This window comes from Lynx canadensis, chromosome D1, assembly GCF_007474595.2.
Source record: "Lynx canadensis isolate LIC74 chromosome D1, mLynCan4.pri.v2, whole genome shotgun sequence".
NCBI classification, from domain to species: Eukaryota; Metazoa; Chordata; class Mammalia; order Carnivora; family Felidae; genus Lynx; species Lynx canadensis.
In genome coordinates, this window is record NC_044312.2 from 81,499,656 (window position 1) to 81,526,633 (window position 26,978).

At 37.3% G+C, this 26,978-nt stretch overlaps 1 protein-coding gene across 1 annotated transcript in view; it reads left to right on the plus strand.

Moving 5' to 3' along the window:
• ANO3 (anoctamin 3) overlaps positions 1–26,978 on the plus strand; it is a 279,115-nt gene that overhangs the window by 135,422 nt on the left and 116,715 nt on the right. Inside the window, exons 5-6 of the mRNA XM_032594840.1 lie at positions 13,100–13,258; positions 26,416–26,516. Of these exons, the coding sequence (XP_032450731.1) occupies positions 13,100–13,258; positions 26,416–26,516 (260 nt within the window). The remainder of the gene's footprint in view (positions 1–13,099; positions 13,259–26,415; positions 26,517–26,978) is intronic.

Consider the following 26,978-nt stretch of genomic DNA (forward strand, 5'->3'; position numbering starts at 1 on the left):
ACAGTATCACATTTTATTTATGTATTTATCAAGCAGACATTAAATTGCTTTTTTTTTACTATTATGAAAAATGCTGCTGTGAATATTTATGTACAAGTTTTTGTGTGGATGTATCCTCCTGGGTATATACCTGGGAGTGAAATTGATGATTTGGTAGCTCTATGTCCAACATTAAGAGTAATTGCCAAACTGTTTTCCAAAGCTTCTTCACGATTTTACATCCCCACCAGTGATATACAAGGGTTCCAATTTCTCCGTAATCTTGCCAATACTGTTTTAATGTTTGTTGTTTTGATTGTAGCCATCATAATGGATGAGAAATGGTTTTTCATTGTGGTTTTGATTTCTATTCCCCTAATATCTTCATTTTGTTGAAAGCTGTCAAATGTGCCTGTTGGCCTTTTTTAAAATCTTCTTTGAAGAAATCTATATCAAGATTCTTTATCCATTTTTAACTGGATTATTTGTGTTTTTAATGTTGAGTTATTAATGTATTGTGAATACAAGTCCCTTTTCAGACAGCTTTTTAAAAAATATTATTTCCATTCTGTGGTTTGCTTTTTCACTTTCTTAATGGCATATTTTTTTGGAACACAAAGGTGTTTAATTTTGATATAGTCCTGTCTTTTTTTCTTTCTTTCTCTCTTTCATCATTCTGCTATTGGTGTTGTATTTAAGAAATCATTACCTACCTCAGGGTCCCCCCATATTGATACATATGTTTTAGTCTAATAATTGTACAGTTTTCCTTGTTACACTTAGGTTTCTGATGATCCATTTTGAGCTAACTTTTGTGTATGGTTTAAGGTAGGGATCCAACCTCTTTTGCAAATGGACATGTAGTTGTTCAGGCGCCATTTGTTCAAAAGGCCATTTTTCCCCCATTGAATTTCCTTGGCAATTGACCATAAATTTATGGGTTTATTTTTGAACTAGAACTTATGTTTGAATACAGTCTAAAGTACAATAATTTTATTACATGGTTATCTAATTTATCTAAATCAGCATTGCTTACTGAAGCACATGTATCTTCACTTTCTTTTCTAGCTTTATTAAATTCTATTTCTTTAGCTTATTAGTTATTTAGAAGTTTTATTTTTAAATTTATCAGTGTTTGTGTCCACTATTTTTGTTTTTTTGTTTTTTGGGTTTTTTTAATTGATTTCTACATCTTTACCCAGAGCAGCCACACTGTTGACTTGCCAACATGTGTTATGGTTTTCTACTTTTTCCTACCTTGAAGCTAGAGTTATATATATATTCCTGCTAATTCCTCTGGAATTTCAATAGGCATACATTTTATTTTATCTATCACTTCTAGGTGTTTTATGACATAAGGGTTTTGAAATTATGTTGTTGGCCATGTTGCGGGAATCACAACCTTGATTTTCTGGTTTTGTGCCCTACTTCTAAAACTTGGTGCTAGGTTTTTACTGGTGGTACTTTACATCTCTTCATTTTCCCCTTTAGACATTATTACAAAGGTCAAAAAGAGTGCCATCTTCTAAAGTATGGGCTTTGTGTTCCAGTTGATTTGTGAAATTTGGTAACCTTGAGTTAGATCGGAGACCGCTTTTCATTTTGGAGTAAGAGAAGACCTATCTCTTATTTTCTCCTTCACGTTGTCAAACATGCTTACTCAGGTAAAATAGGTCTCAGTTGTCATTTACAGTTTTTTCTGAAAAGACCTTTGAAGCACTTTAAGGAGTGAATTAAGCTGCCAGATATTTATGTATCATTCTGCACAGAAATAAAAACCCTAGCCAAAGTTCGTTGAAAAAACTTTAGGGGTCTTAGAAAATAGCTTCTTGGAGAAATATTTGGGGAAAAGAAAAATGTCATGGAATGTCAGAGCCATAAACGCCCTTTATCTGTTTGTTAGAGCACCCCTCCTTGATTCATGGTAGGGAATTGAGAGAGGAAACACCAATTGTCTGAAGCCACAGCAGTAAGGATAGAAGTATGAGTAAACCCAGATTCTTTTCTTTTCTTCCTTTTTTCCTTTTTAGTATCCTTTGTTGTGACATTTTCCAAACCGATATGTTATTCCCCCGGTTATTCTATTGAGGAGTTTGGTGAGTGAGACTATAAGCCTTCCTTCTCTCATACAGTATTTCATGATTTCTTTTTTTTTATTTTTTAATGTTTGTTTATCTTTGAGAGAAAGAGTGTGTGTGTGAGAAAGAAGGAAAAGCAGAGAGAGAGGGGGACAGAGGATCCGAAGGGGACTCTGCACAGACAACAGAGAGCCAGATGCAGGGCTTGAACTCAGGAACCATGAGATCATAACCTGAGCCGAAGTTGGATGCTCAACTAACTGAGACCCTCATGATTTCTTTTTAAAGTCAACTTTTAATAATTTAAATAAGTTCTTTAATTTTTATCTAATTTATATAGTGTCCCTTGTGATTTCTTTTTAAAGTCAACTTTTAATCTTTTAAATAATTTCTTTAATTTTTATCTAATTTATCCATCTTACTTTGACAGACTCTAGCATGGTCTCAATGATCTCTGCCTCCTGGTACTCATGCTCTTGCATAATCCTCTTCCCTATGACTTTCTTCTAAACACTAGAATAAAGCAGAGGTGGTGAGGTATCACGTCTTTGATTATGTTACATTACATAAAACTCTGTCTGGCTTTCAGACTCACTCTGGAGACTCTTCTTTTTGGTTTCCTGAACTAATTGCCATGTTGGGAATACCCAAATGTCAAAGAACAGTAGGAAGCTTCAAGGGGCTGAGGTTGGCCTCCCGCTAACAGCCAGCACAAGGAAATGAATTCTGCGGAGGTTCTGAGTTATCTTGGAAGTGGATTCTCCCTAGTCAGGCCTTAAGATAAGAGTAAAGCCCCACTGACACCTTGCTTGAAGCTTTGTGTGGTGTAAGCAAAGGACCCAGCTAAGCTCTGCCTGAACATCTGATCCATGGGAATGTATGATAATATATCTTCATTGTTCTAAGCTCCTAAGTTTGTGGTAATTTTTTTTTAAAAATGGTGTAGCCACTCTGGAAAACAGTATGGAGTTTCTTCAAAAAATTAAAAATAAAACTACCCTATGACTCAGCAATTGCACTACTAGGAATTTACCCAAAGGATACAAAAATGCTGATTCGAAGGGGCACATGCCCCCCAGTGTTCCAGGGGCACATGCATCCCAGTGATATCAACAATAGCTAATTTATGAAAAGAGCCCAAATGTCTATCAACTTGATGAATGGATAAAGCAGTTATGGTACATATATGAAATGGAATACTACTCAGCAATGAAAAAGAATGAAATCTTGCCATTTACAACAACATGGATGGAACTGGAGGCTATTATGCTAAGCAAAACAAGTCAATCAGAGAAAGACAGATGTATAATTTCACTCATATATGCAATTTGAAAATCACAACAGATGAACATAAGGGAAGAGAAGGAAAAATAAGATAAAAACAGAGAGGGAGGCAAACCATAAGAAACTCTTAAGTACAGAGAGCAAACTGAGAGTTGCTTGAAGGGGGTGTGTGTGTGGGAGACTGGGTTAAATAGGTGATGGGCATTAAGGAGGGCACTTTTCTGGATGAGCGTTGGGTGTCTTATCTAAGAGATGAATCACTGGGTTCTATTCCTGAAGCCAAGGCTACATTGTATGTTAACTAATTTGAGAAAAAAAAAAACAAAAGTTTATTTTGAGAGAGAGAGAGCACAAATGGGGAAGGGGCAGAGAGAGAGAAAAAAACCCTAAGCAGCCTCCACACTGTTAACACAGAGCATGATGTGGGACTTGATCTCATGAATTGAGAAATCATGACCTGAGCCAACATCAAGAGCCAGACGCTTAATCGACTGAGCCACCCAGGCGCCTCTGTGGTAATTTTGTGCAACAATAGATAACTAATACATAAAATATGGTATTCTGATACATTAAAATCCAGCCTCATCGGTGAATGCTTGGTGTACCATTAATGAAGCAAACTGGAAATTCTTTATCTAGCTAAAATACCCAGCAGGTGCTTGTCAGCAGGCCAGGCAAATATAATCAACAATATGCTCTGACAGACTGAAACAGATTCGAAGTTTTGAGTAAATTATTTTTGCATAATTCATAAGCATTAATTGAATCGATTCAATAAAAATTAAGCCAGCAAGATGCTGTATCAACACAATTCCAAGTATTTAGCTTGACAAAAATTACAATGACCTAATCTCATAAGTCTCTTTACTTTAAGAAGCTATGTTTCCCAAGAAAAACTTTTTTTTTATACTTTCCTGGCTACACAGAGGGATCCCTCTACAATTTCGTCTCTCTCCTCTATATTCCTACTTAATAACATCACATAATAATAATAGTAATAAGAAGAAGCATGTCTGTAATATTTTAATTCTTTTTAATGTTTATTTATTTTGACACAGAGGGAGAGAACACATTGTGAGAGAGAACGAGGGGAGGGGCAGAGAGAGAGAGGAAGAGAGAGAATCCCAAGCAGGCTACAGGCTGTCAGCTCAGAGCCCAGTGCAGAGCTTGATCTCACAGACCGTGAGGTCATGACCTGAACTGAATTCAAGAGTCAGATGCCTAACCGACTGAGCCACAGACGTCCCAACATGTCTGTAATATTCTAAATAAATTTGACTCCTGTCATTTATGCATCATTGCATTTAACATGCATTTATTGAGTGCCCTATGTGTACATTCAATGATAAGATGTTAAAACGGACAAGAGACCGTCTTGTGTGCACATCGCCATACTTAATTTTCACTTTACAACAACTGTATGAGCTACTGGTATTTATACCCCCTTTTATAGCAAAAAAAAAATTTGACTGCTATCTATAACTTGAATCTTATTGCCCTATCTTCAAATCCCATTTTTCTTTTTATTCACTAAAAGGAAAGGGCCTGCTTCTCTTTTAATAATGTGAAATGGCCTTTATTTATGTTCTCCCAAGGCACCAAACTTTTTTTGCACCTTAATTTTATTGCATCTTGTATTAATTTCTTTACTATACCTGCCTTACAGGATATAATCTCATTCTGCTTTGTTTATTACTATATTTTCAGACCACATGTGCATTTAGTATTGCCAGGAAAATGACAATAAGAGATACAAGGTAGCTTGTAAGGTTTATGACACTTAACTTAGTCTTTTAAAAAACTTTTAAAATTATTTTTTTTAACGTTGATTCATTTTTGAGAGACAGAGAGAGACAGAGCATGAGTGGGGAAGGGGTAGAGAGAGAGGGAGACACAGAATCTGAAGCAGGCTCCAGGCCCCAGGCTCCAAGCTGGCAGCACAAAGCCCAATGTGGGGCTCGAATCCACAAACTGCGAGATGATGACCTGAGCTGAAGTCGGACGCTCAACCAACTGAGCCACCCAGGCGCCCCTAAAATTACTTTATTTTTTAGAACAGTTGTAGGTTCACAGAAAAATTGAGCAGAAAGTCACAGATTTCCCATATAGCCTTGCCTCCACACATTTAGCCTGTCCCATTATCAACATCCCCTACCAGAGTGGTACCTTTATTATAGTTTACGAACCTGCATTAACACATCATAATCACCCATAGCTTACAACAGGGTTCACTCTGCTGCTGTATGTTCTGTGCATTAGGACAAGTGCATAATGACATGTATCCATCACTATAGTATCATGGAGAGTGATTTCACTGCCCTGAGGATACTCTGTGCTCCGCCTCTCATCCCTCTCTCTCTCCTATCCTTGGCAACCGCTGATTTTTTTCTGTCTTCATAGTCTTGCCTTTTCCAGAATGCCGTTAGTTAGAATCGCACAGTATGTAAACTTCTCAGATCTCCTTCTTTCACTCGGCCATGCAATCACCTTTGAAGCTGAAAAAAAACGTTATATGATTTAAAAACAAATCACCAAACTTTGGATGCTATGAAGTCACCCAGCAACAGGAAGAGCAGGCATTCTTTAGTCCTACACATTCCCAAGTGTCTCTCTTTGCCTAAAAGTCTTCCTGGAAGAGTGAAATTCGAGAAGTAGACCTAGCTTGAGATTGGAGTATGGTCCGGAATGTCTGTGGTATGCTTTGTTATCGTTCAGTTTCTGTTGTGTATATGTATGCCCTTTGGAAGCTACAAAGGGCAAATGGCTTTGTCCCACCTGTCACGTATCCTGGGGGCAGGTGAGGCTGCACAATCCATCTGTGCCTGCCTCTAGGTCAGGGTAAGGGGCAGTGGCTTACTCCCTTCCCTGAAAGAGAAGAGGCTCTGCCCTCCTTCTCCAAAACCACATTCCTTCATCCGGGGGTTACACAGAGCCACACAGCTTACACACCCAGTTGGTGTCAAGGAAAAGGGAAACAAAGGGAATTGCTATGGAAATCCCAGATGGGATAACGTGCTCTTTGGCTACCACAGGACCTTTCCATCTGCCTCAATTTCAGCATCTGTGAAATGGGGGGAAAACAGTACTTATCTCAGTTTTTGTGAGCATGAAATGTGTAAACATACGCAAAGTGTGTAGAACAGTGCTTGGTTTCTGTTCAGCTCATGTTAGTGTTATTTCTTTAAATACTAATTTATTAGTTATTATTTTTTAAAAAAGCAGTTTTCTCTACCAGGTGTAGTAGGAGCTAGAATGCAATCTACCATCTGATAAGGGTACTCCAGAGTCACTGATTTAGAGAATATTTGTATTTCTTTTTTTAAAAACTTTATTTATTTATTTATTTATTTATTTATTTATTTATTTATTTTATATATATGAAATTTATTGACAAATTGGTTTCCATACAACACCCAGTGCTCATCCCAAAAGGTGCCCTCCTCAATACCCGTCACCCACCCTCCCCTCCCTCCCACCCCCCATCAACCCTCAGTTTGTTCTCAGTTTTTAAGAGTCTCTTATGCTTTGGCTCTCTCCCACTCTAACCTCTTTTTTTTCTCTCTTTTTTTTTTTTTTTTTCCTTCCCCTCCCCCATGGGTTCCTGTTAAGTTTCTCAGGATCCACATAAGAGTGAAACCATATGGTATCTGTCTTTCTCTGTATGGCTTATTTCACTTTTATTTACTTTTTTGGAGGGGAGAAGGGCAGAGAGAGAGGAAGACACAGAGTCTGAAGCAGACTCTGGGCTCTGAGCCGTCAGCACAGAAAATATTTGTATTTCTTTTTATTTCTTTTATTACTTTTTTTTTTTTAATTTTTTTTTTCAACGTTTATTTTATTTTTGGGACAGAGAGAGACAGAGCATGAACGGGGGAGGGGCAGAGAGAGAGGGAGACACAGAATCGGAAACAGGCTCCAGGCTCCGAGCCATCAGCCCAGAGCCCGACGCGGGGCTCGAACACACGGACCGCGAGATCGTGACCTGGCTGAAGTCGGGACGCTTAACCGACTGCGCCACCCAGGCGCCCCTCTTTTATTACTTTTAATTATTTTTTTAACGTTTATTTCTGAGAGAAAGAGAGACAGAGCATGAGTGCGGGAGAGGCAGAGAGAAAGAGAGACAGACAGACAGACAGACAGAATCTGAAGTAGTCTCCAGGCTCCGAGCTGTCAGCACAGAGCCCAGCCTGGGGCTAGAACCCACAAACCTCAAGAACATGACCCAAGCCAAAGTCGGAGGCTTAACCAACTGAGCCACCCAGACGCCCCTAATATTTGTATTTCTAAAGATGATGTGGACTAGCAAGAGGGTTGACATTCTGTCAAGTAGGCAATAAGCCTGGCCAGATTCTTATCCACAGTGAAAGCCACTGTATAGCATTGAAGTCTGATTTTTTTGGTATTCCTATGACTCATAATTAAAGGTTATTTGCATAGGAAAGTTTGCATAGTAACTACATTTCTGACATGTTTTAAGTTAAGCGAGGTGCATTAAAATATATATGTATTAATATACTTTTTATCCCCAAGGACACTTAGAAAATGAAAGCATTCTTCTCCTGTTGAGTATCGTTTTAAAATGGAAAATTTTTATGACAGAAAAGCCAGAATTTGTATTAATTCAGCAGCACTTAGTAAATTTCTACTCACGTGCAGGATTTCTTCTGACCTACAGTGCATGGTGTATTTTCTGTTAGTTTATTTTAACAGAGATTGCTTTTATTGTAAGTATGTGACTTTCTTGGCAAAACTGTTTCTCATTTGTCTGGAACTGAAAAAAAAAAGATTAAAACCTCTTCTTTTCTGTATAATAAGTAAGGCCAACAATAAGAGCTATTGTGAACAATGGCTTTAACTGTGAAATGAATCGTAGTTACATACTGAGGCTATTTGGATTTTTCTCTAATTAAGGAGGGTAAAGCCGGAACTTTTGAGTAAAATACGGCATCAGACTATTGACATCTAGACTGTCATTTCCCAATTTCCCATCATTGATTGCCAAAAAAGGATACAGAAATGCAAAAACAAACACCACTGCTGAAACCCAATGAAAAAGATTTTCATTATTTGAAGATTTGGTAGGAAAAGATGAAACACAAGTGTGAAACACAGTCATTTGGCCTGAAGACAGCCTGATGGGTCCCCAAATGACAGTGGAGAGTTGGGCTAACCTGGCCCATCATTGGTCCTCAACGTTGGGCTGCCGGAGCCACACAGCCAAGGAAACTAAGCATCCACTGCCCTTCTCAACAATGGCAATCTTGTGAGCAAGCCAGAGTCCTGCCTGCTCCCACTGCCTTGCCCACCCATGCCTCTCTCTCTCTCTCTCTCTCTCTCTCTCTCTCTCTCTCCCCCCCTCCCCCTCCCCCTCTCCCTCTCCCTCTCCCTCTCTCTCAATCCAAACAGAATCAGAAATAGCCAGTAGAAGGACATGGCAGTAATTGGTTGCATTCTAAATAGCAGAATTTGGATAAAAAGACTGTTACAGGTGGGAGCAGGTACTGGCTCCCATGCATACTGTACTGTCTTATGCCAGAGTATAGCAAACTAAGTCAATTTTTAAAGCATAGACCAGGACTTTGTAATCAAGAAGAGTCCATCTGTACAGAGACATGTTCCATGAAATCTTGAAAGACACCAGAAAAGGCATCTTACAAGACACCTGGGGTGGCTCAGTTCAGCGTCCAACTTCGGCTCAGGTCAGGATCTCACAGTTCGTGAGTTTGAGCCCTGCGTCCGTCTCTGTGCTGACAGGTCAGAACCTGGAACCTGCTTGGATTCTGTGTCTCCCTCTCTCTCTGTTCCTCCCCTGTCTATCTCTCTCTGAAAAATAAATAATAATTAAAGAAAAAATTTTTGAAGACACCATAAATTGAAATAAAGCCTGTATACAACAAACTTCATTCTAAGTTAAGATTGGCATACTGCTAAGGTTGAAAACAAACTTTTCCTGGGAATCAGCAATTTTGTCCTAGGTACATACTGACAGAAATGTATGCACACATCTATTGCAAGGTATACACATGAATGTTTATTAAAAATAGGCAAGACTTGGGGCGCCTGGGTGGTGCAGTCGGTTAAGCGTCCGACTTCAGCCAGGTCACGATCTCGCGGTCCGTGAGTTCGAGCCCCGCGTCGGGCTCTGGGCTGATGGCTCAGAGCCTGGAGCCTGTTTCCGATTCTGTGTCTCCCTCTCTCTCTGCCCCTCCCCCGTTCATGCTCTGTCTCTCTCTGTCCCAAAAATAAATAAACGTTGAAAAATTTAAAAAAAAATAGGCAAGACTGGAAATGAATAGCCCAAATACTCATCATTAGTAGAAAGCAAAAATAAATTTCATTGTTTTTTTTAATCTTTATTTATTTTGAGAGAAAGAGAGAGGGAGCATACAAATTTTATCTTATTTTTTGTGACAAGAACTGACTTTTTTGATCTCACAAGGTCAGACAACGTTGAGACTGCTGTCTGTGCATTATCTCATTTAGTCGTAACAATAATCGTATACTGTTGATAATATTATTATATTTGCTTAAAAGCTGTGGGAACTGACACTGAGCAGTGAGATTAAGTAACATGTCTAAGGACACAGTTAATTAAAACACCAGTCTGTCTAATGCAGAAATCAGTACCTTAACCAGTGTATCCTACTGCATCTTACTAACTCAAGTGTATGGTTAACATGTAATCAGTCAGCAATCACTTACAGATTAATGACCTGACCTAATTTTATATCTGCCTGACAGAGGACTGTGGTAAACTCCCCAGGATAACAGGACCCTTAGTGGCTACTGGCACCTGTTAATAAATCTTCCTCTGGTACACCTGGACATTCTTCAACTCTATTCCTGCACATATTAGATAACATTGTAACTAAACAATTACATTCCTGCACATATTCCTGCACATATTAGATAACATTGTAACTAAACAATTACATGCCTACTACTCCCCAGACAGGATAAAATCCCTAAAAGTCTTTTGTGTCCTCTTATTTTTATCCCTCGAGTTTAACACAGTACATAGCACTCAATAGGTGTTCGATGAATGCTTGCTAGATTGAAAAGAATAAATTCTGGAAAACATATGCAGGTCACAAATAGTTACTACCATAATTTTATTTGAAAAATTCTCAAAAATGTGTTTTCATGCAAATAGGCAGACTTCTATTGCTGTTTTGCAAATGTGCTAAAATCTTTGCAAAGGGTTCTTTCTCCACGTGAGCCATAACATGCATATTTTTGGGATACTCTTTAGGAAGACCAGTTTTGCTGAAAGTACCTGAGCTTTATGGTTTGCAATGCATTACATAATTAAGTTGTTTTCAACACTGTTGAAAGATAAGGTACCTGATGGATGATCAGCATCCCAGGTTCTCTGAGCAAAACTAGTTTTATTCTATCTTCTGGGAATAATAAACATGAAAACTCTGTTTCTAAATTAAATTCATTCTGCATTGTAATTGGAAAGCATTTCACTATTCCAGGTAACTTAAGAGAGGAGTCTTGATTTCATGTTCAAACAACCTTATGATTTCAAACAATTAAAGAAGTTGTTCTTTTGGTGACTAAACACAATGATATATAATAAATTTCCTGTCAGTTCTGCTTTTAAGCAACAGATTTGAGCAGGTTAATCAGCATCTTGGTTAATGGGTGCCGTATATGTATTAAAATAAAATATAAACTCATAAACTTAAAATTTTATAGAGCCTATACAATGTTTTTTTTAAACATAATTCAGGAGGTATTTCCAAATCTCACCATGCTTCTGTATGACCATTTTGATAGCTATTTTTCATTCTGCCTGGTAAAACTCATCTAATAATTTAGAATTCATAAAATAATCAGACAATAAATTAGAATTCTAGTTAATATAGTTTGATTGTGAACACATTTTTCAGAAACAAAAAAAGTTGGGAATAATGCCTAAGGTCACTTATTGTGAAAAAAAATGGCGATTTTTTAATGGTAAAACAGCTGTTTCTCTGGGAGAGTTTAGCATTTGTTTTGCTTAGACTTAGAACAATGGGTAACAATAACTATCAGAGTTCCACTTTCAGTCTATGCTGCTCTTAAAATATGAAAAGCACATAAAATTGATTAAATACTGTCTTGTCTCCTCACACTTTTCCTACCAACCCATCATTTACTTCCAGGTCTTCTCACTGAAGGACTCTTGCCTTCGCCTAGGATTAAATATGTTTTTAATATCATAAAAATCAGAAGACACTCAATAATGAACTGGAGGTCTACCTGGGTGGCTCAGTCAGTCAAAAGTCTCAGTCTTGATTTTGGCTCAGGTCATGGTCTCAAGGTTCATGAGTTCAAGCCCCCATCCGGCTCTGTGCTGACAGTGCAAAGCCCACTTGGGATGTGATCTCTCTCCTTCCCTCTCTGCTCCTCCCCTGCTCATTCTCTCTCTCTATCTCTCTCTCAAAATAAATAAACATTAAAATTTTTTTAAATAATCAACTGGAGAGGGTGGTATACTTTATTCAAAAGAAAATGAAGAAGGAAATTTGTATATGATTTTATTTTAGCCCAGTCCTTGTTGAAATTACCATGAAGATGTCTGGAGGCAGTGGATGGTAGGTATAAAACAAAACAAAGGGCACACCATGGCTATCAGTTCTGCTGTAATTTTGTGATTATTTATCTTAACCTGTTTTAATTTGATTTGTTGTAAATACTGGAGGCGAGAGGAGGAGATGTGTCAATATGATCTCTTCTTGGTTTTCTATTCTTGAGGTCAGCCTTACCTGGACACACAGGTTTATGGATGTTGCCTTCCTTTCTTCCTCCCACAAATATTTATTGATGCCCACTATGTATCTGAATTGGGGGTGAGATGTCTGGAATAATCTGAGACAAAACAGTAAACAATCCTTGATCAGGCAGATGGTAAACAAAAGATAATAAATGGTTTCGTGTCATATAACATGTTAGGAGTTAGTAAGTGTGAAGGAACTTGAAGGGTCTTGAGGAGAGCAGTTAAATGCTGTAATTTATGATGTGGAGGATCACTCAGGTGTCTCAACTATCATGCAAGGTGTATCTTGCAAGGCAGGCATTTGGTGGAAAATTGCCAGTCTATAAAAAATAGCTTGGGCGAATGGGCAGAGCAAGGTGAGGGCCATACAGCAATCTTGATGAGCAAGTGATTAAGCTTGATAAGTAAGCTGTCTTAGTTGGGTCACAGTTTTATATCCACTGGACAAGTATCTCTGGAGCAAGCAGCTCAGGAATTATTTTTCAGTTCAGTGTTGTTGAACAGAGCTTTAGAAAATTATACCTATCTGAATATTATTTAATATTGGAAATTATGTTGGCTTCAGTACTTATGTTAAGACTTAATGTCTTAATTTTTGCAATGGGAGTTGTAAGTATTAAAAAAGATCAAACATGTAAGGCACTTACGTCTGAGCCTGATGTTGAATAAATACATACTCAGCATATGCTAGCTGATATTATTTTTACAGGACCTTACTAAATAAAACTTACTATATGCATTTCGATGCCAGCGTCAGAGAACCCAGGGTCTGGTATCAGACTGCCTAATTTCAAATTGTAGAACATCGCTTGCTAACTTGTCTCCTATTACAGACTTCAGACTTTCTTTAATCAACTTTCCCATATCTCATAACTGGAATGTAAAAACACATTTTTGCTTTTGGAACGCCAGTATCCAAACCAAAGTGACTGAGACCAAAACGGTGTGTTTGTCTAGCCTACACTATTAACAGTCATTGCTTTGTTTGCAGAATGACATGAATTACATAGCATCCAGTGGACTTCTATTCAAAGATGGCAAAAAACGGATTGATTACATCCTGGTGTATAGAAAGTCAAATATACAATATGACAAAAGAAACACATTTGAAAAGAACCTCAGAGCCGAAGGCCTGATGTTGGAAAAGGAGGTAGGTGCTTTGATAACACTACTTGTGTGGTAAAATATGCTGGAAGAGATATAATCTCATATGTTTTAATATGGGAAGTGTATACCACATGGCTTTGTAAAATGTATAGTTATTTTCTCCCACATAAAAGAAATACATATGTACAGTTCCACTTAAATATGTATTCCCTTTTTACTTATACATTTCCGTAAATTTAAATATTTTTCAAAGGGCATAACTATTTTTACAGTTTTAAAAATTGAAGAAGGAATAATTATACCTATATAAAGTATAGAAAACCCTATGAAAAGAAAAATGTTAAAAGAAAAGAGTGCCAAGCTGTTAATGTCTGGGTTTCAATATTGGAATGAATGATTTGCTTCTCAATCCTTTTTTTTTTAATGCTTTTATTTTTTTTTTCAGACTTCATTTTTCAGGGTAGTTTTAGATCACAGCAAAATTGAGAGGAAGGTACAGAGATGTCCCATATAGCTCCTGCCCCCACACACCATCTCCCATTATCAACATCTCCCACCAGAGCGGTGCATTTGTTTAATTGATGAACCTACATAGACTCCTTATTGTCATCCAGAGTCCATAGTTTACATTAGTGTTTGCTCTTGATGTTCTACATTATGTGGGTTTGGGAAAATGTAACATGTATCCACCCTATAGAATTATGCAAAGTATTTTTACTGCCCTAAAAATCCCATGTGTTCTGCCTATACATCTCTCTGCCACCCTATTCATTCGCCTGTATAAGGGCATCTTGGTTGCTTCCAAGTTTGGGTAATTATGAATAAAGCTGCTTTAAACATCCTAGTGCAGGTTTGTACATGGACAGAAATTTTCAACTTTGAGTAAATATCAAGGAGTGGATTGCTGGATCATATGCTAAGAGTATGTTCATTTTTGCAAGAAACCTTCATAATGTCTTCCCAAATGGCTATACCATTTTGCACTCCCACCAGCAATAAATGAGAGTTCCTGTTGTCCAATTCCTCACCAGCATTTGCTGTTGTCAGTATTCTGGATATTGGCCATTCTAATGGGTGTCTAGTGGTAAGCTCATTTTTTTATTTGCATGTTCCTGATGGTGTATGAAGTAGAGCATCTTTTAATATGCTTATTTGCCATCTATGTATCTTTCTTGGTGAGGTGTATGTTAAGACTTTTGGCTTCTTTTTAAATTGAGTTGTTTGTTTTCTTATTGTTGAGTTTTAAGAGTTCTTTGTATATTTTGGAATAGCAGTTCTTCATCAGATGTGTCTTTTGCAAGTATTTTCTCAGTTTGTTGCTTGTTTTATCATTTCCTTTGACATTGTCTTTCACAGAGTAGAAGCTCACTAGTTATTTTTTTATAGTTATTAATTGATCTTCAAATGTTGAACCAGCCTTGCATACTTAGGATAGATCCCAATTGGTTGTGGTATATAGTTCTTTTTATACATTGTTGGGTTCTATTTCCTAATATTTTATTGACGAATTTTGCATGCATGTTCATGAAAGATATTAGCCTGTAGTTTTTTTGTTTTGTTTTGTTTTTGTTTTTGTTTTGTTTTTGTCTTTTTTTCTTGGAGTGCCTTTGTATTTTGGTAATAGTGCTGGCCTCATAGAATGAGTTAAGAAGTTTCCCCTCTACTTCTATACTCTGAAAAAGATTGTAGAAAATTGGCACAATTTCTTCCTTAGATGTTTGGTAGAAATCATCAGTGTACCCATCAGAGCCTGGTGCTTTCCGTTTGGGAAAGTTATTAGTTAATTATTCAGTTTATTTAATAGATACACATCTATTCAGTTTGTGTATTGTTTGCATGTGAGTTTTGGCAGATTATGTCTTTAAATAAATTGGCTCATTTCATCTAGGCTGTCAAATGTGAGCATAGAGTTAACCATAGTATTCCTTTATTAATCTTTTAGTTATAGCGCAGTCCCCTCTTTCATTTCTGATATGGATGATTTGTGTCTTCTCTCTATTTTTCTTACTAGGCTGACTAGAGGCTTATTGATTTACTGATCTGGTCAAAGAACCAAACGTTTCATCAATTTTTTTCTGTTGTTTTTTCTGTTTTCAATTTTATTGATTTATGAAAGAATTCTATTTTATTGAAATATTGTTGACCATAATGTTATAGTATGCTCTTATTCTTTTCTTCTGTTTACTTTGGATTTAAGTCGCTCTTTCTTTTTTTAGTTTCTTAAAATGAAAACTTAGATGATTAACTTTAAACCTTTCTTTTTTTTTTAATATATGCAGTTAATGCTATAAATTTACCCCTAATCACAGCTTTCACTATACTTAAAGTTTACATAATTTAAACTTTGATAAATTATGTTTTTATTTTCATGTAGTAGAAAATTATTTTTCCTCTCTGGAGCTTTCATATTTGTCCTATGTGTCATTTGTAAGAATGTCATTTAATCTGCATATATTTTGGGAATTTCCAGTTATCTTTCTGTTATTGGTTTCTAGCTTAATTCCACTGTGGTCTGAGAGCAGACACTGGATGCTTTCTCTTCTTTTAAATTTGTTAAGATGTGTTTTATGGCCCAGAATAATTAATCTTCTTGAATGGTCCATGTGAGTTTGAGAAAAATGTACATTCTCTTGTTGTTGGATAAAGGAATCTATAGATGTCAATTACAATTATAGATGTCAATTACAGCAATAGTTGATTGATGGTGTTATTGAGTTCAACTATTTCCTTACTGGTCTTCTGCCTGTTGGATCTGTGTATTTCTGATACAGAAGTGTTGAAGTCTCCACCTGTGATAGTAATTCATTTGTTTCTCCCTGAAGTTCCATCAGTTTTTGCCTCACATACTCTGGCATTCTTATCTGCTACATACACATTAAGGATGGTTGTGTCTTCTCGGAGAACCGGCTCCTTTGTCACTATGTGATGCCCTTCTTTATCCCTGACAACTTTTCTTTCCTTGAATGCTTTTCTTAAGTGTTCTTTAAAGAATGTTGTATTTTTCTAGTGAAACAATAAAACTACTAATGCTTACTAGAAAAAAATGGAAAATAGAAAGGAGGTAAAAGCCTATTTTTCATACTCCTATTATCAAAAAAAAAACCTCTTGCTATTTTAGTTAAACTTCTAAGGTCTTAAAAACACATATTAAATACATATTTATCACGTTACAGAATGAAAACATCTTAATGTGAAAACTGAAAGTAAAAAAAGTGCAAAATAAAAAGCCAAAGTTCACATCTATTATCTTCCAAATCATATTCTCTTATTTTTTAGTAGCCTTGTTAATGTCTTGATTTTATTTTGCTTGGTGTCCTAAGTATATTTTCTAGATATATACAAATATGCATATATTTTTTAGAAAATTTAGTCATGATATGCATTATATTCTACTACTCAATTGTTATTTAACAATATATTATGAATATCTTAAATTGCCTTTATATTTAGATACAACTCATCTCTTTTACTAGGTGTATAGTATTAGAACTTGGGGATTTAGTCAACCATTCCCCTATTCAGAGAAAAAAATTTTTTTTTAATTTTTTTTACATTTATTTATTTTTGAGAGACAGAGAGAGACAGAGCACTAGTGGGGGAGGGGCAGAGAGAGACTGAGACAAAGAATCTGAAGCAGACCCCAGGCTCCTAGATGTCAGCACCGGGCCTGACACAGGGCTCGAACTGTGAGATCATGACCTGAGCTAAAGTCGGACGCTTAACCAACTGAGCCACCCAGGCGCCCCAAGAAAAACTTTAAATTACATATTTGAGGGACTCCTAATTTACTACAAGTGGGATTTAACTACTTTTCTAGAAAATTAGATGGACAAGGTGAAAAAATTTTGATGATTTCTTTGGTTAAATATCTAGATAATTTGCTAATAACTGTTATCAATGGAATAGAATGCTCACTGTTACTTAGACGTGATATTGGAGCCCCCGCTCTTTTTTTTCACAGGACTACTTCTGTGATTAGCCTTCTAAGAAACACATTAGGAAATACTGAACTATAACTTGAGATGGATCTAGAGAACTGATATGTTTATTAGCAATTTTTAATATATATAAAATAACAGTGCCTTGACTCTTTACAAGGTAAGGATTTATTCACACGCTGCCTAGTGTTACAAAATTGGGCAAGTTGACTTCTGGTCTCAATTTCTATTGATTCCTTTAGTTCCGTTTCCCTTTTTATGTCTCTTCTGGGAATTTTAACCCAGAATATCCGTATCAGTGGACTAATTCAATCAGTAAGTACTTATTACCAAAGTCTTATGAACTCAGTCTTGTAATAAGATTTTATTCTCCTGTGATTTCTTCTCTATACAAACAATCATTTCCTCATCTGTTCCAAGAGCAATTTATACATACATTCTATTATAATATTGATAGTTACTTTGCTCACATATCTCCAATTATTGATCAATTCAACAAATCATTGTGACAGGTACTATGCAAGCTACTAGGGATCCAATGAGTAAAGTAGACCTTGTCCCTGCCTTCACTGAACTTTCAGTCTACATGTGAGTCTGTCGTGACAATTGTGTAATTATGAAAGAGGTATGACTTGGCTCAGTCTCCAGCTAGTTTTCTTGGCAATAAGTCCAGATTCTCTTCTAAGTCTTCCTCTCCCTTGTTTCTCCACCATTTTCTTAGCAATAATACAGGATGTTATTCATCCAAATGGAGTCCTGTTCTGCTTTTAAAGGGCAGTCCATTCACCCTTGAGTTCTAACTCTTTAGTCGCTGCCAAGAGATTTTTTTTTAATTTTTTAATTTTTTGTTTTTATTTTTGTTTGGTCTAGATTGGCTCTCAGCAAGACAGTGTTTCTATGTGTACTGTTATTGCTGGGCTGACTTTTTAAGTTTTTTTTTATTCTGGGTTCCACAATTGCAGCTCTTTTAGTTCATATTTATAGGTTTGGGATTTAGTTCCCATGATTCAATAAAGTATCATGACAGATGATCAGGAAGTATATTCATTCTCATCTGCACATTTCACTGAAATCAACCATCTCCACAAACTATAGCCATTGTGTTGAGCACAAATTACCAGTCTCTGCTTCCTTTTTCTTCCCACTTACCTCCACTAAGGTAAATGAATTTTTTTTTTCCCTGACAATTGAAAGTGTTAAGGCTACCCTAGTTCTCCAGAATAGAGGTTAATTGTTTTGAAACAGAATTGGGGGATTTGTATGTCTTCCTTCCAAAAAGGGCCTAAAAGCACTATGAAATTTAATTCAATACTCTCAAAGTAACTCTGCCTACCCAAGCAAGGGAAAATGCTGTAAATTTAAAAAAAAAAAAAAAAAAAAAAAGAGGGGCGCCTGGGTGGCGCAGTCGGTTAAGCGTCCGACTTCAGCCAGGTCACGATCTCGCGGTCTGTGGGTTCGAGCCCCGCGTCGGGCTCTGGGCTGATGGCTCAGAGCCTGGAGCATGCTTCCAATTCTGTGTCTCCCTCTCTCTCTGCCCCTCCCGCGTTCATGCTCTGTCTCTCTCTGTCCCAAAAATAAATAAACGTTGAAAAAAAAAAAAAAGAAAAGAAAAGAAAAGAAAAGAAAAAAGAAAATCTTGTTACACTCTTTCCACTTGACCAGTATTTGCATAGCTAAGGATACTACCATAAATGGATTTGCATAATAAAGCTTTTATTATTGAAAGATGACTTTCAATATCTACTTATGGATACAATGTCTAAAATTTTTCCTTAAGAAGATACTTTTCATAATTTCAAACTGTGATAAGTGACCTAAAAGACAAGTAAACGATGTTGCAATGATTTATATCAAGGGCAGTGATCTCATCTGGAGGATGAGGGAAGACCAGAAGTGAAATTAAAGAAATAAACTTTGAATTGAGGTTTGAAGATGAATAGTACCTAAAATAAGTTGAATAAGAGGGCTAGATGTGATTTTAAGCAGTGACTGCCTATTATAATCACCTAGGGATCTCTTAATCTATTAATGGCAAACTCCATCATAACAAGGATCAATTGAATATCATGTAATGGGAAGAAGGATACTGGCATTTTTCAATACCAGAATGAAAGGGGAGTAGGTGAACTTGGAAAGAATGGTGAGGGTTAAATAATTACTTCTAGTAGTAGACTTTTGATGATTTTCTTAAGAAAAATGGGAAACCACTGAATAGTTTTAAGCAGGGCAGGGTCATGACCATATTTGTTTTCTAAGAACATACCTGAGATTGCTGAGAAGACCATAGATTTGAAGAGCATGACTGGATGTACAGACATCATGGCTGGCATTAGAGAAGGAGAGAAAGAAGTAGGTTTGTTAAATACGGAACTTAAAACGTAGATACTCAGCGTTTGGGTTATGATAGGAAAAGTGAAGCAGATCTGAAGAATGACTTGGGACTGTGGCTTGAGCAATTTCTTTATTCATTCAAGGAACATTAATGAAGTAACTATTATATGCCACATTCTGGGGATAAATGAGAACAAAGATAAAAATGGGCAATATTCTCATGGGAGCAGAGAAACCATAAACATACAAGAAAAATGGCTATTATTAAAACAATAATTTAGGGGTGCTTGGGTGGCTCAGCTATTTAAGTGTCCGACTTCGGCTCAGGTCATGATCTCATGGTTCATGGGTTCAAGCCCCACGTCAGACTCTGCACTGACAGTGTGGAGCGTGCTTGGGATTCTCTCTCTCTCTACCACTCTCTCTCTTTGCCCCTCCACTGCTGTCTCTTTTCCCCTCTGTCTTTCTCAAAAATAAAAATTAAAAAATTTTTTCAAAATAAAAAACCAGAATAATTTATATAGGGACTGTGGCTAGGTAGTTATTTTAGCATGGGAGATTTGAAAGAAAGTGCTCTAAATGAAAAGGAGTCCATCATGGGAAGATAAGGAGGCAGAATGCTATCTGCAGAAGGAGTAGCCAGTATGATTCTACTGTTGACCAGAAGAGAGCTAATTTGGGGAGAAAGTGGGATGGGGTTATGGGAGTAAAGATCATAAGATAGTAATTGAGGGACCCTTGACAAATACAAGTAGAAAATGTTTGAAATCTGTACTAGGGCCCAATGAGGAGTCTGAACCGAAGGTAAATGCTTTAGTCTTTAGAGTGCAAATGGTAATATAAGCCATGTATGAGGATGAAACCACTAGAGAGAATGAGGAAAAAAAGGAGTGTAGGAGTGAGCCTGTAAAAGGTAGGAGGGAAGAAGAGACACTTGCAGGAGTTGGAGGGAGGTGGAAGAGGCAGAGATTATGAGGAGTCACAGGGAGAGGTGGTTAGCGGGGTAAAATACTGCCAAGGAGCCCAGGAAGACAAGAAAGAGGCTGGTTCCATTGGAAGTTGTGGAGAACTTTCGCGAAAGCCATGAGCATCACCTCTCTGGAGAGATGAAACGCAAGCAAAAGGGACAAGGTGAGTTGAAGAGTGATGAAGCAGCAGGAAAACAGGCAGCAGCAAATGTCATCACCTTGCTCTGTGATGGGAGGATGAAGAGCAGCGTCCACAGAGGGGAAAGAGCTCTCATGAGGTTTCGCTTCTCTCTTCCTTTTTTCTTATATGAGATGCTTAAATGATGGTGGGAGGATCCGGGAAAGAAAGGTGGAGGCAGGAAGGAAAGCAGGAGGGGGAGGAAAACAAAGGGCTTACAACACGAAGACAGGGGAAATGAAATTGTGAGCCTGTCAGCAAGTATCAGACTTGTTACTGAAAAGTAGGAATATTTTTAAAAAATTTTTAATGTTTACTTTTGAGAGAGAAAGAGAGACAGAATGTGAGTGGGGGAGGGGTAGAGAGAGAAGGAGACACAGAATCAGAAGCAGGCTCCAGGCTCTGAGCTGTCAGCACAGAGCCCGACACGGGGCTCGACCCGGTGCTCGAACTCACGGACTGTGAGATCATGACCTGAGCCGAAGTCAGACGCTTAAATGACTGAGCCACCAAGGCACCTCACAAGTCCCCATTTTTAAAATTTACATTCACCAGAGCTAAGCACTGAGTCTGGCAGAGAATAGGTTTCAAGTCCTCATTATATTACATGTTGATAAGGACAATTTCTAGACAAGCCCATCGTTAGTAGACAATGATTCATATTCAAAGGCCATGTGAATGAATAGGTGTATGGTTTGTATTTGTGTCCCAAGTACATTTCCAGATCATACGAGCAATTCATCGTCTTCTTAGACTTACTCACATGAGCTACCACATTCTGTTTTCTTTCAGCTCTGTGCCACCAACTCGCAGAGAGTGACTTTGTAAAAACTCAATGTTTAAATTTCCTCTTCTCTGAAGAGTGACTATTCCACCTCTTGGAAAGTCTGGATGAAATAATTAAATAATAATGTGAAGTGTGAAGGTGGTGGGTGTGTTATTCCCTCCGAAAAGCCTGCCTTCATCAGAGAGAAACAGAATAGTGCCAGATTGGGAGCTTTGGACTCCAAGGGAGAAAGTAATCCTTCTCCCTGGCAACACCATCCCTTCACCAACCCCCTGCTCAGTAGCTGCAAGAAAATGAACTACTTTTATTTTGTTTTAAGTAGAGGTATAACAAAAGAGAAATTAATTTGAGGAAGTTATAAAAGAAGACAGTTCACACTGCTTGAGAAAGATCTATATATATTTAAAGTTAATACATACAAAATTAGAAATGTTCTAGCTGTATGTGCACTTAGCTTGACATTTCCCTCATTGATGGTAGAGTTAATGCAGAAACATCCCTCTAAAGCATCTCCTTTATTTAAGTGTATTAGGCTTTTTCACATCTTAAAGGTTGACAGGAATGAATTAATAATCAGTGCTATGCCAGCTCTTCCTGATGCTAATTTGAATTTTGACATAGCACCGCTTTCAGAATAATTCTGGCTTATTTGCACTCTGTTTCCATCATCTCTGGGTTAGGTACAAGTTACATAGAAGGTGCACTCAAAATAAGTTAACTCACTCATTCATCCATTCAACAAATGCTTAGTGAGTGACTACTGTGTGCCCAGCATAGAACTAGATGCTTGGTATACGTAAATAAATAAAACGAAGATGCCTTCTTATATGGCACTTACATAAAAAAAAAAAAAAGACTCGCTATTAGGAGATAATAAATACTATAGGGAAGAGATTAGACAAGGTAAGAAGGATGAGGCAAGGACAGGCAAGTCATAACGAGTGACCAAATGAGAGCAGTAGAGTTAGTGAGGGGGAAAGTAGTAGGAGAGGGTGGTGAGCAAGATACTGAGTGTGTGACTCTAAAGGGCTGTGTAGGTCACTGACAACACTTTGGCTTTCACTCTGAATGAAATAGTTACATGATCTGAGTTACATTTTACAGAGCACTCTGGCCACTATGCTACGAGTAGATTATTGGGGGCAAGAATGTGTGAGCAAAGGCTCTGTTGGACAGCACTGCAGGAGTCCAGGCCAGCGATGATGACGGCATAGACCAGGGTGGGCGCTATAGAGAAGTGGAGAGTGATCAGACTCTGGCTGTATATTCTGTAAGGTAAAACAGATCAGGAACCATCTGGTAGTATGAAACCCAAGCTCTCCTGCTGTGGAGGTTAAACCTTCTAAGACCTCTCCCAACACATATGTCACTCACACGTTCTTCATGCTGTGACTCTATTCTGGCAACCAACATACCTAGGCTTCAGGGACCATGATGCTCTGAGGGAGAATGACATCTCCATTTGTACCAGAATAAGCACTAGCTCCTGAAAAACTTTTTTTTTGGTCCCAGTTGCTGTCTGTTCAACAATAGAGACCCCTGCTTTCAAACTCACATGGAAACACCGGAGGGAATGCAATGATCAAATAGCAGTGCATTTCTCACAGGCTTCTTTATTCAGTCTTAAACCATTCTTAAACACGTAGAATGTGTCAGTCTTGTATAGATTGGTTTTTTTCTGACTCATTCATTTTCATGGAGGCCTCACTTCCAGATTCTGAGGAAAATGCTGAAAAACAACCCACTTCTCCCAAGGAAAAAGCAGTAACATACAGGAGTAGGACAATTTAAATATATATAAAGGAAGAGATGTCTTCCAAAGAGATTATAGTCTACAGAAATACAGTTTTATTACAATTTATACCCAGTTGATATTATCCGAAAAATATTTAATTCTTCAGTAACTTGATCCAAGTCACTCTGCTTTAGAGTTTTCCCCAAATTACAGGTTACTGGTTTTGTACTTGTATAATTGAAAGTCCTGTTGTTGAAGGCTTACAAAACCAAAGGGTAAAAATGAATCTGATAGTGTTTTATAAGAAAAAAGAAAAAGAGAGTGCTGGACAAAGATTCTAGTGAAGTTTTGAAATTATCCATTAGTTTGGTTAGGGTCTGATATAAGAAGCCTGACCTTGACAGGAAATGAACAGATAACCTGTTATACTTGGGTACTTTCTATGTCTGGTCTTTCATAACACTCACACCAGCTCTGTGAGTTAAGATCATCGTCTCCCTTTGTCAGGAGAGAAAATAGAATCATAGAGGTTAGGTAATTTTCTCAAGCTCACAGAGTAAAGTAAATGGTAAAGATGGAATTTGTACTTAAGTCTTTGTGATTCCAAACACTATGTTCTGTCTACCATACCATGTAATTTCTTCTAAGTAGGCAATTAGGATTGAAGAAATTTAAATTGTGCTTGGTAAGTGAAAGGCAAGTTGATATAACACCAGTGGCCAACACCATAATTTTAAAAGAAGAATCTTTTGAATATAAGAACTTTTGTATGGCTTAAGCAGGAAAAACTATAATAAAACATGAGGTTCTTTCTTCACTTGCCTCAATGAAAGAGTCATTTAAGTGCCTATGCTTTTTCTGTCTTAGATTTTCTTGATTCTATCACTTCTGCACAGAAACCTTTCAACCAAGTCTGGAATAGTCACTAAAAAGAACCTAGAGATAACATCATAATCGTTCTCCTTTCTCTTTCTAGCTGGGTAAAAAAATACATATTTTAAACAAATAGTTGTTTGAATAAATTAATGCTCACTTTAAAAAAATTTTATGTTTATTTATTTTTGAGAGAGAGACACAGCACAAACAGAGGAGGGGCAGAGAGAGAGGGAGACACAAAATCTGAAGAAGGCTCCAGACTGCAGGCTGTTAGCACAGCATCTGATGCGGGGTGCAAACTCAAGAACCGTGAGATCATGACCTGAGCCTAACACACAGGCTTAACTGACTGACCCACCCAGGTGCCCCAAATTAATACTCATTTTAAAAAATTCTACACATTATTTTCTCAAGCAGAGCTAATGTGTATGACCTTGGTCTGAATTCAAAGGCCTGTTGATATTTCACACATACTATGTCTCCTTCTGTCATTGTCCATTTTATTCCCATCATTCTTTACCTAATATTTAAAACAAACATATTTGAAGTAAGAAAAGCCTTTGGAAACTGTACTTAAAGGCAAGGATCTTTTACTATTTTTCCCTTGATGATTTGTAAGCAAAATAGAAATACTTCAATAAGCTATCAGGGAAAAAATAATCCATGTTCCAAAATTTTGGAAATTTAGTTTACTTTTCACCATCTTGGATATTTTTAGCAAGTATATGCATATTAAAGTTTGTCAAAAGTCCTCCAGGGAGAAACTCAAAATTTTTGTGGCCATGAAATACCCTGCCTCTTTTTTTATAGTACTCCATAGAATAATAAACTTCAGCAAATGCTAGTGTGTAAAAGTGTCTGCCCAATGGCAATGATGCCCTACATATGAGTATTAGTCTGATGATTATCCCATGGCTCTCTAATAATACTTTTTGTATTATTATTTGTATTAATATTGGTAATACTCATTTGAAATATTGTTTGGGCAAACTTGTGAAATTAGCCACATCTAAAACATAGGGCTTCATGAATGTATGGATATGAAACATTAGTTTAATTATAAAATATATATGATTTTAAATTAAACTGATAAATTTCTTCTATGCTTTTGACATTTTAAGATTGTTATGTTTCTTGAGAAGTTCCATCTAGATAAAATTTATTTACTTTCGTTTATTTAAAAAAATTTTTAACGTTTATTTATTTTTGAGAGACAAAGAGGGAGTGGGAGAGGGGCAGAGAGGGAGACACAGAATCCAAAGCAGGCTCCAGGCTCTGAGCTGTCAGCACAGAGCCCGACCTGGGGCTTGAACTCAGGAACCGTAATCTGAGCCCAAGTCTGATGCTTAACTGACTGAGCCACTCAGGTGCCCCATCTAGATGAAATTTAAATAAACAACATTAACCAGGGGCGCTTGGGGCTCAGTCAGTTAAGCCTTGGACTCTTGGTTTCTGCTCAGGTCATAGCTCAGATCCTGGAACCTACTTCAGATTCTGTTTCCCTCTCTCCCTACCTCTTGCCCACTCGTGCTCTCTCTCTCTCTCAAAAATAAATAAACATTAAAAAAAATTGTCTGGAGGCACCTGGGTGGCTCTGTCGGTTGAGCATCTGACTCTTTATTTCAGCTCAGGTCATAATCTCACAGTTCATGAGTTCAAGCCCCGTGTCAGACTCTGCACTGACAATGTGGAGCCTTCTTGGGATTCTCTCACTCTCTCCTCTCTCCCTGCCCTTTTCTCTCTCTCTCTCTCTCTCTCTCTCTCTCTCTCTCTCTCTCTCTCTGTGTGTCTCTCAAAATAAATAAATAAACATTTAAAAAATATAAAAAAAAAAAAAACTTTTGTCTGAATCAAAGGCACCCAAATTTCTATGGATTAAAAGGTTAAAGTAAGTGTGCAAATTTGACAGTTCTCTAAGGTCATGGACTTGCATGATTTATATTCCATTTTTCCCAGGATTTAGCGACTCAATAAAATATGCCAGAAGAATAAGTGAATGGATTAATGAATGACTGGTGGCAACTGTCAGTGGTTTTTATTCCCTCTGAGTAGGATCGTGATAAAGTTTGCAATAAGACTACCTTCATATCCCTGACTAGCTCAAGATTTTTCTGATTGGGTATTCTGAATCTTGGTAACAGTCAATATAAGAAAATGCACTAACTCACATAGGTGACTATTTCTTGTATGCATGCAATGGCATTATTACATTTTTATGAAGGTGTTGCTGTATTGAGAATTGTTATTCATATACATCCCCTTTAAATCAGTGACAACGGTTTATGTGGAGACAAGGTGACGGTGTTTCTTCCTTTCAAATCAAATTGTGGCATGGCATCATCAGCTCTGATTCTAAATAATGGTGCCTGTCTTTCTATCCTTTGCAGCCAGCTGTTTCAAACCCTGATATCATGTTTATTAAAATTCATATTCCATGGGACACGCTGTGCAAGTATGCAGAGAGGCTGAATATCAGGATGCCCTTCAGGTACTTCCGAATTTTACTTCATTCTATCTCAGTACATATTAAGATGAGTCTGTTTTCTGCAAAACTTTAGAGCAGTACATGTAACTCTTTCTATAGAGGAAATGCTTTTTCTCCCAAATTTTATAATATGTTGGGCACTGTTTTGTTTTTTTTTTTCTTTTAAGATGCTTGCCAAATGTGGTAAACTGTATGGTCCCTTGGATGCTTCGTATCATTTCTCAGTGGACTTACCTAGAGGGAGGGAAAAAGTTGATCCCAAGATTAATCTCATTTCTTATTTCATATGGGTTGATAAAACTCTTACTGTTTTTGTGGAAGGCAGGAAGCATAAGGATGTAGCATCCATTTGTAAACAAATGCAGTGTTTTTTGTGGTGTAACAGTTACCAAGAATCATTCTTCAGTTGCAATTCAACCAGGTGGCTTTTCAGCTCTGTCCTCAGTACCAGAGTACAAAGGGAGA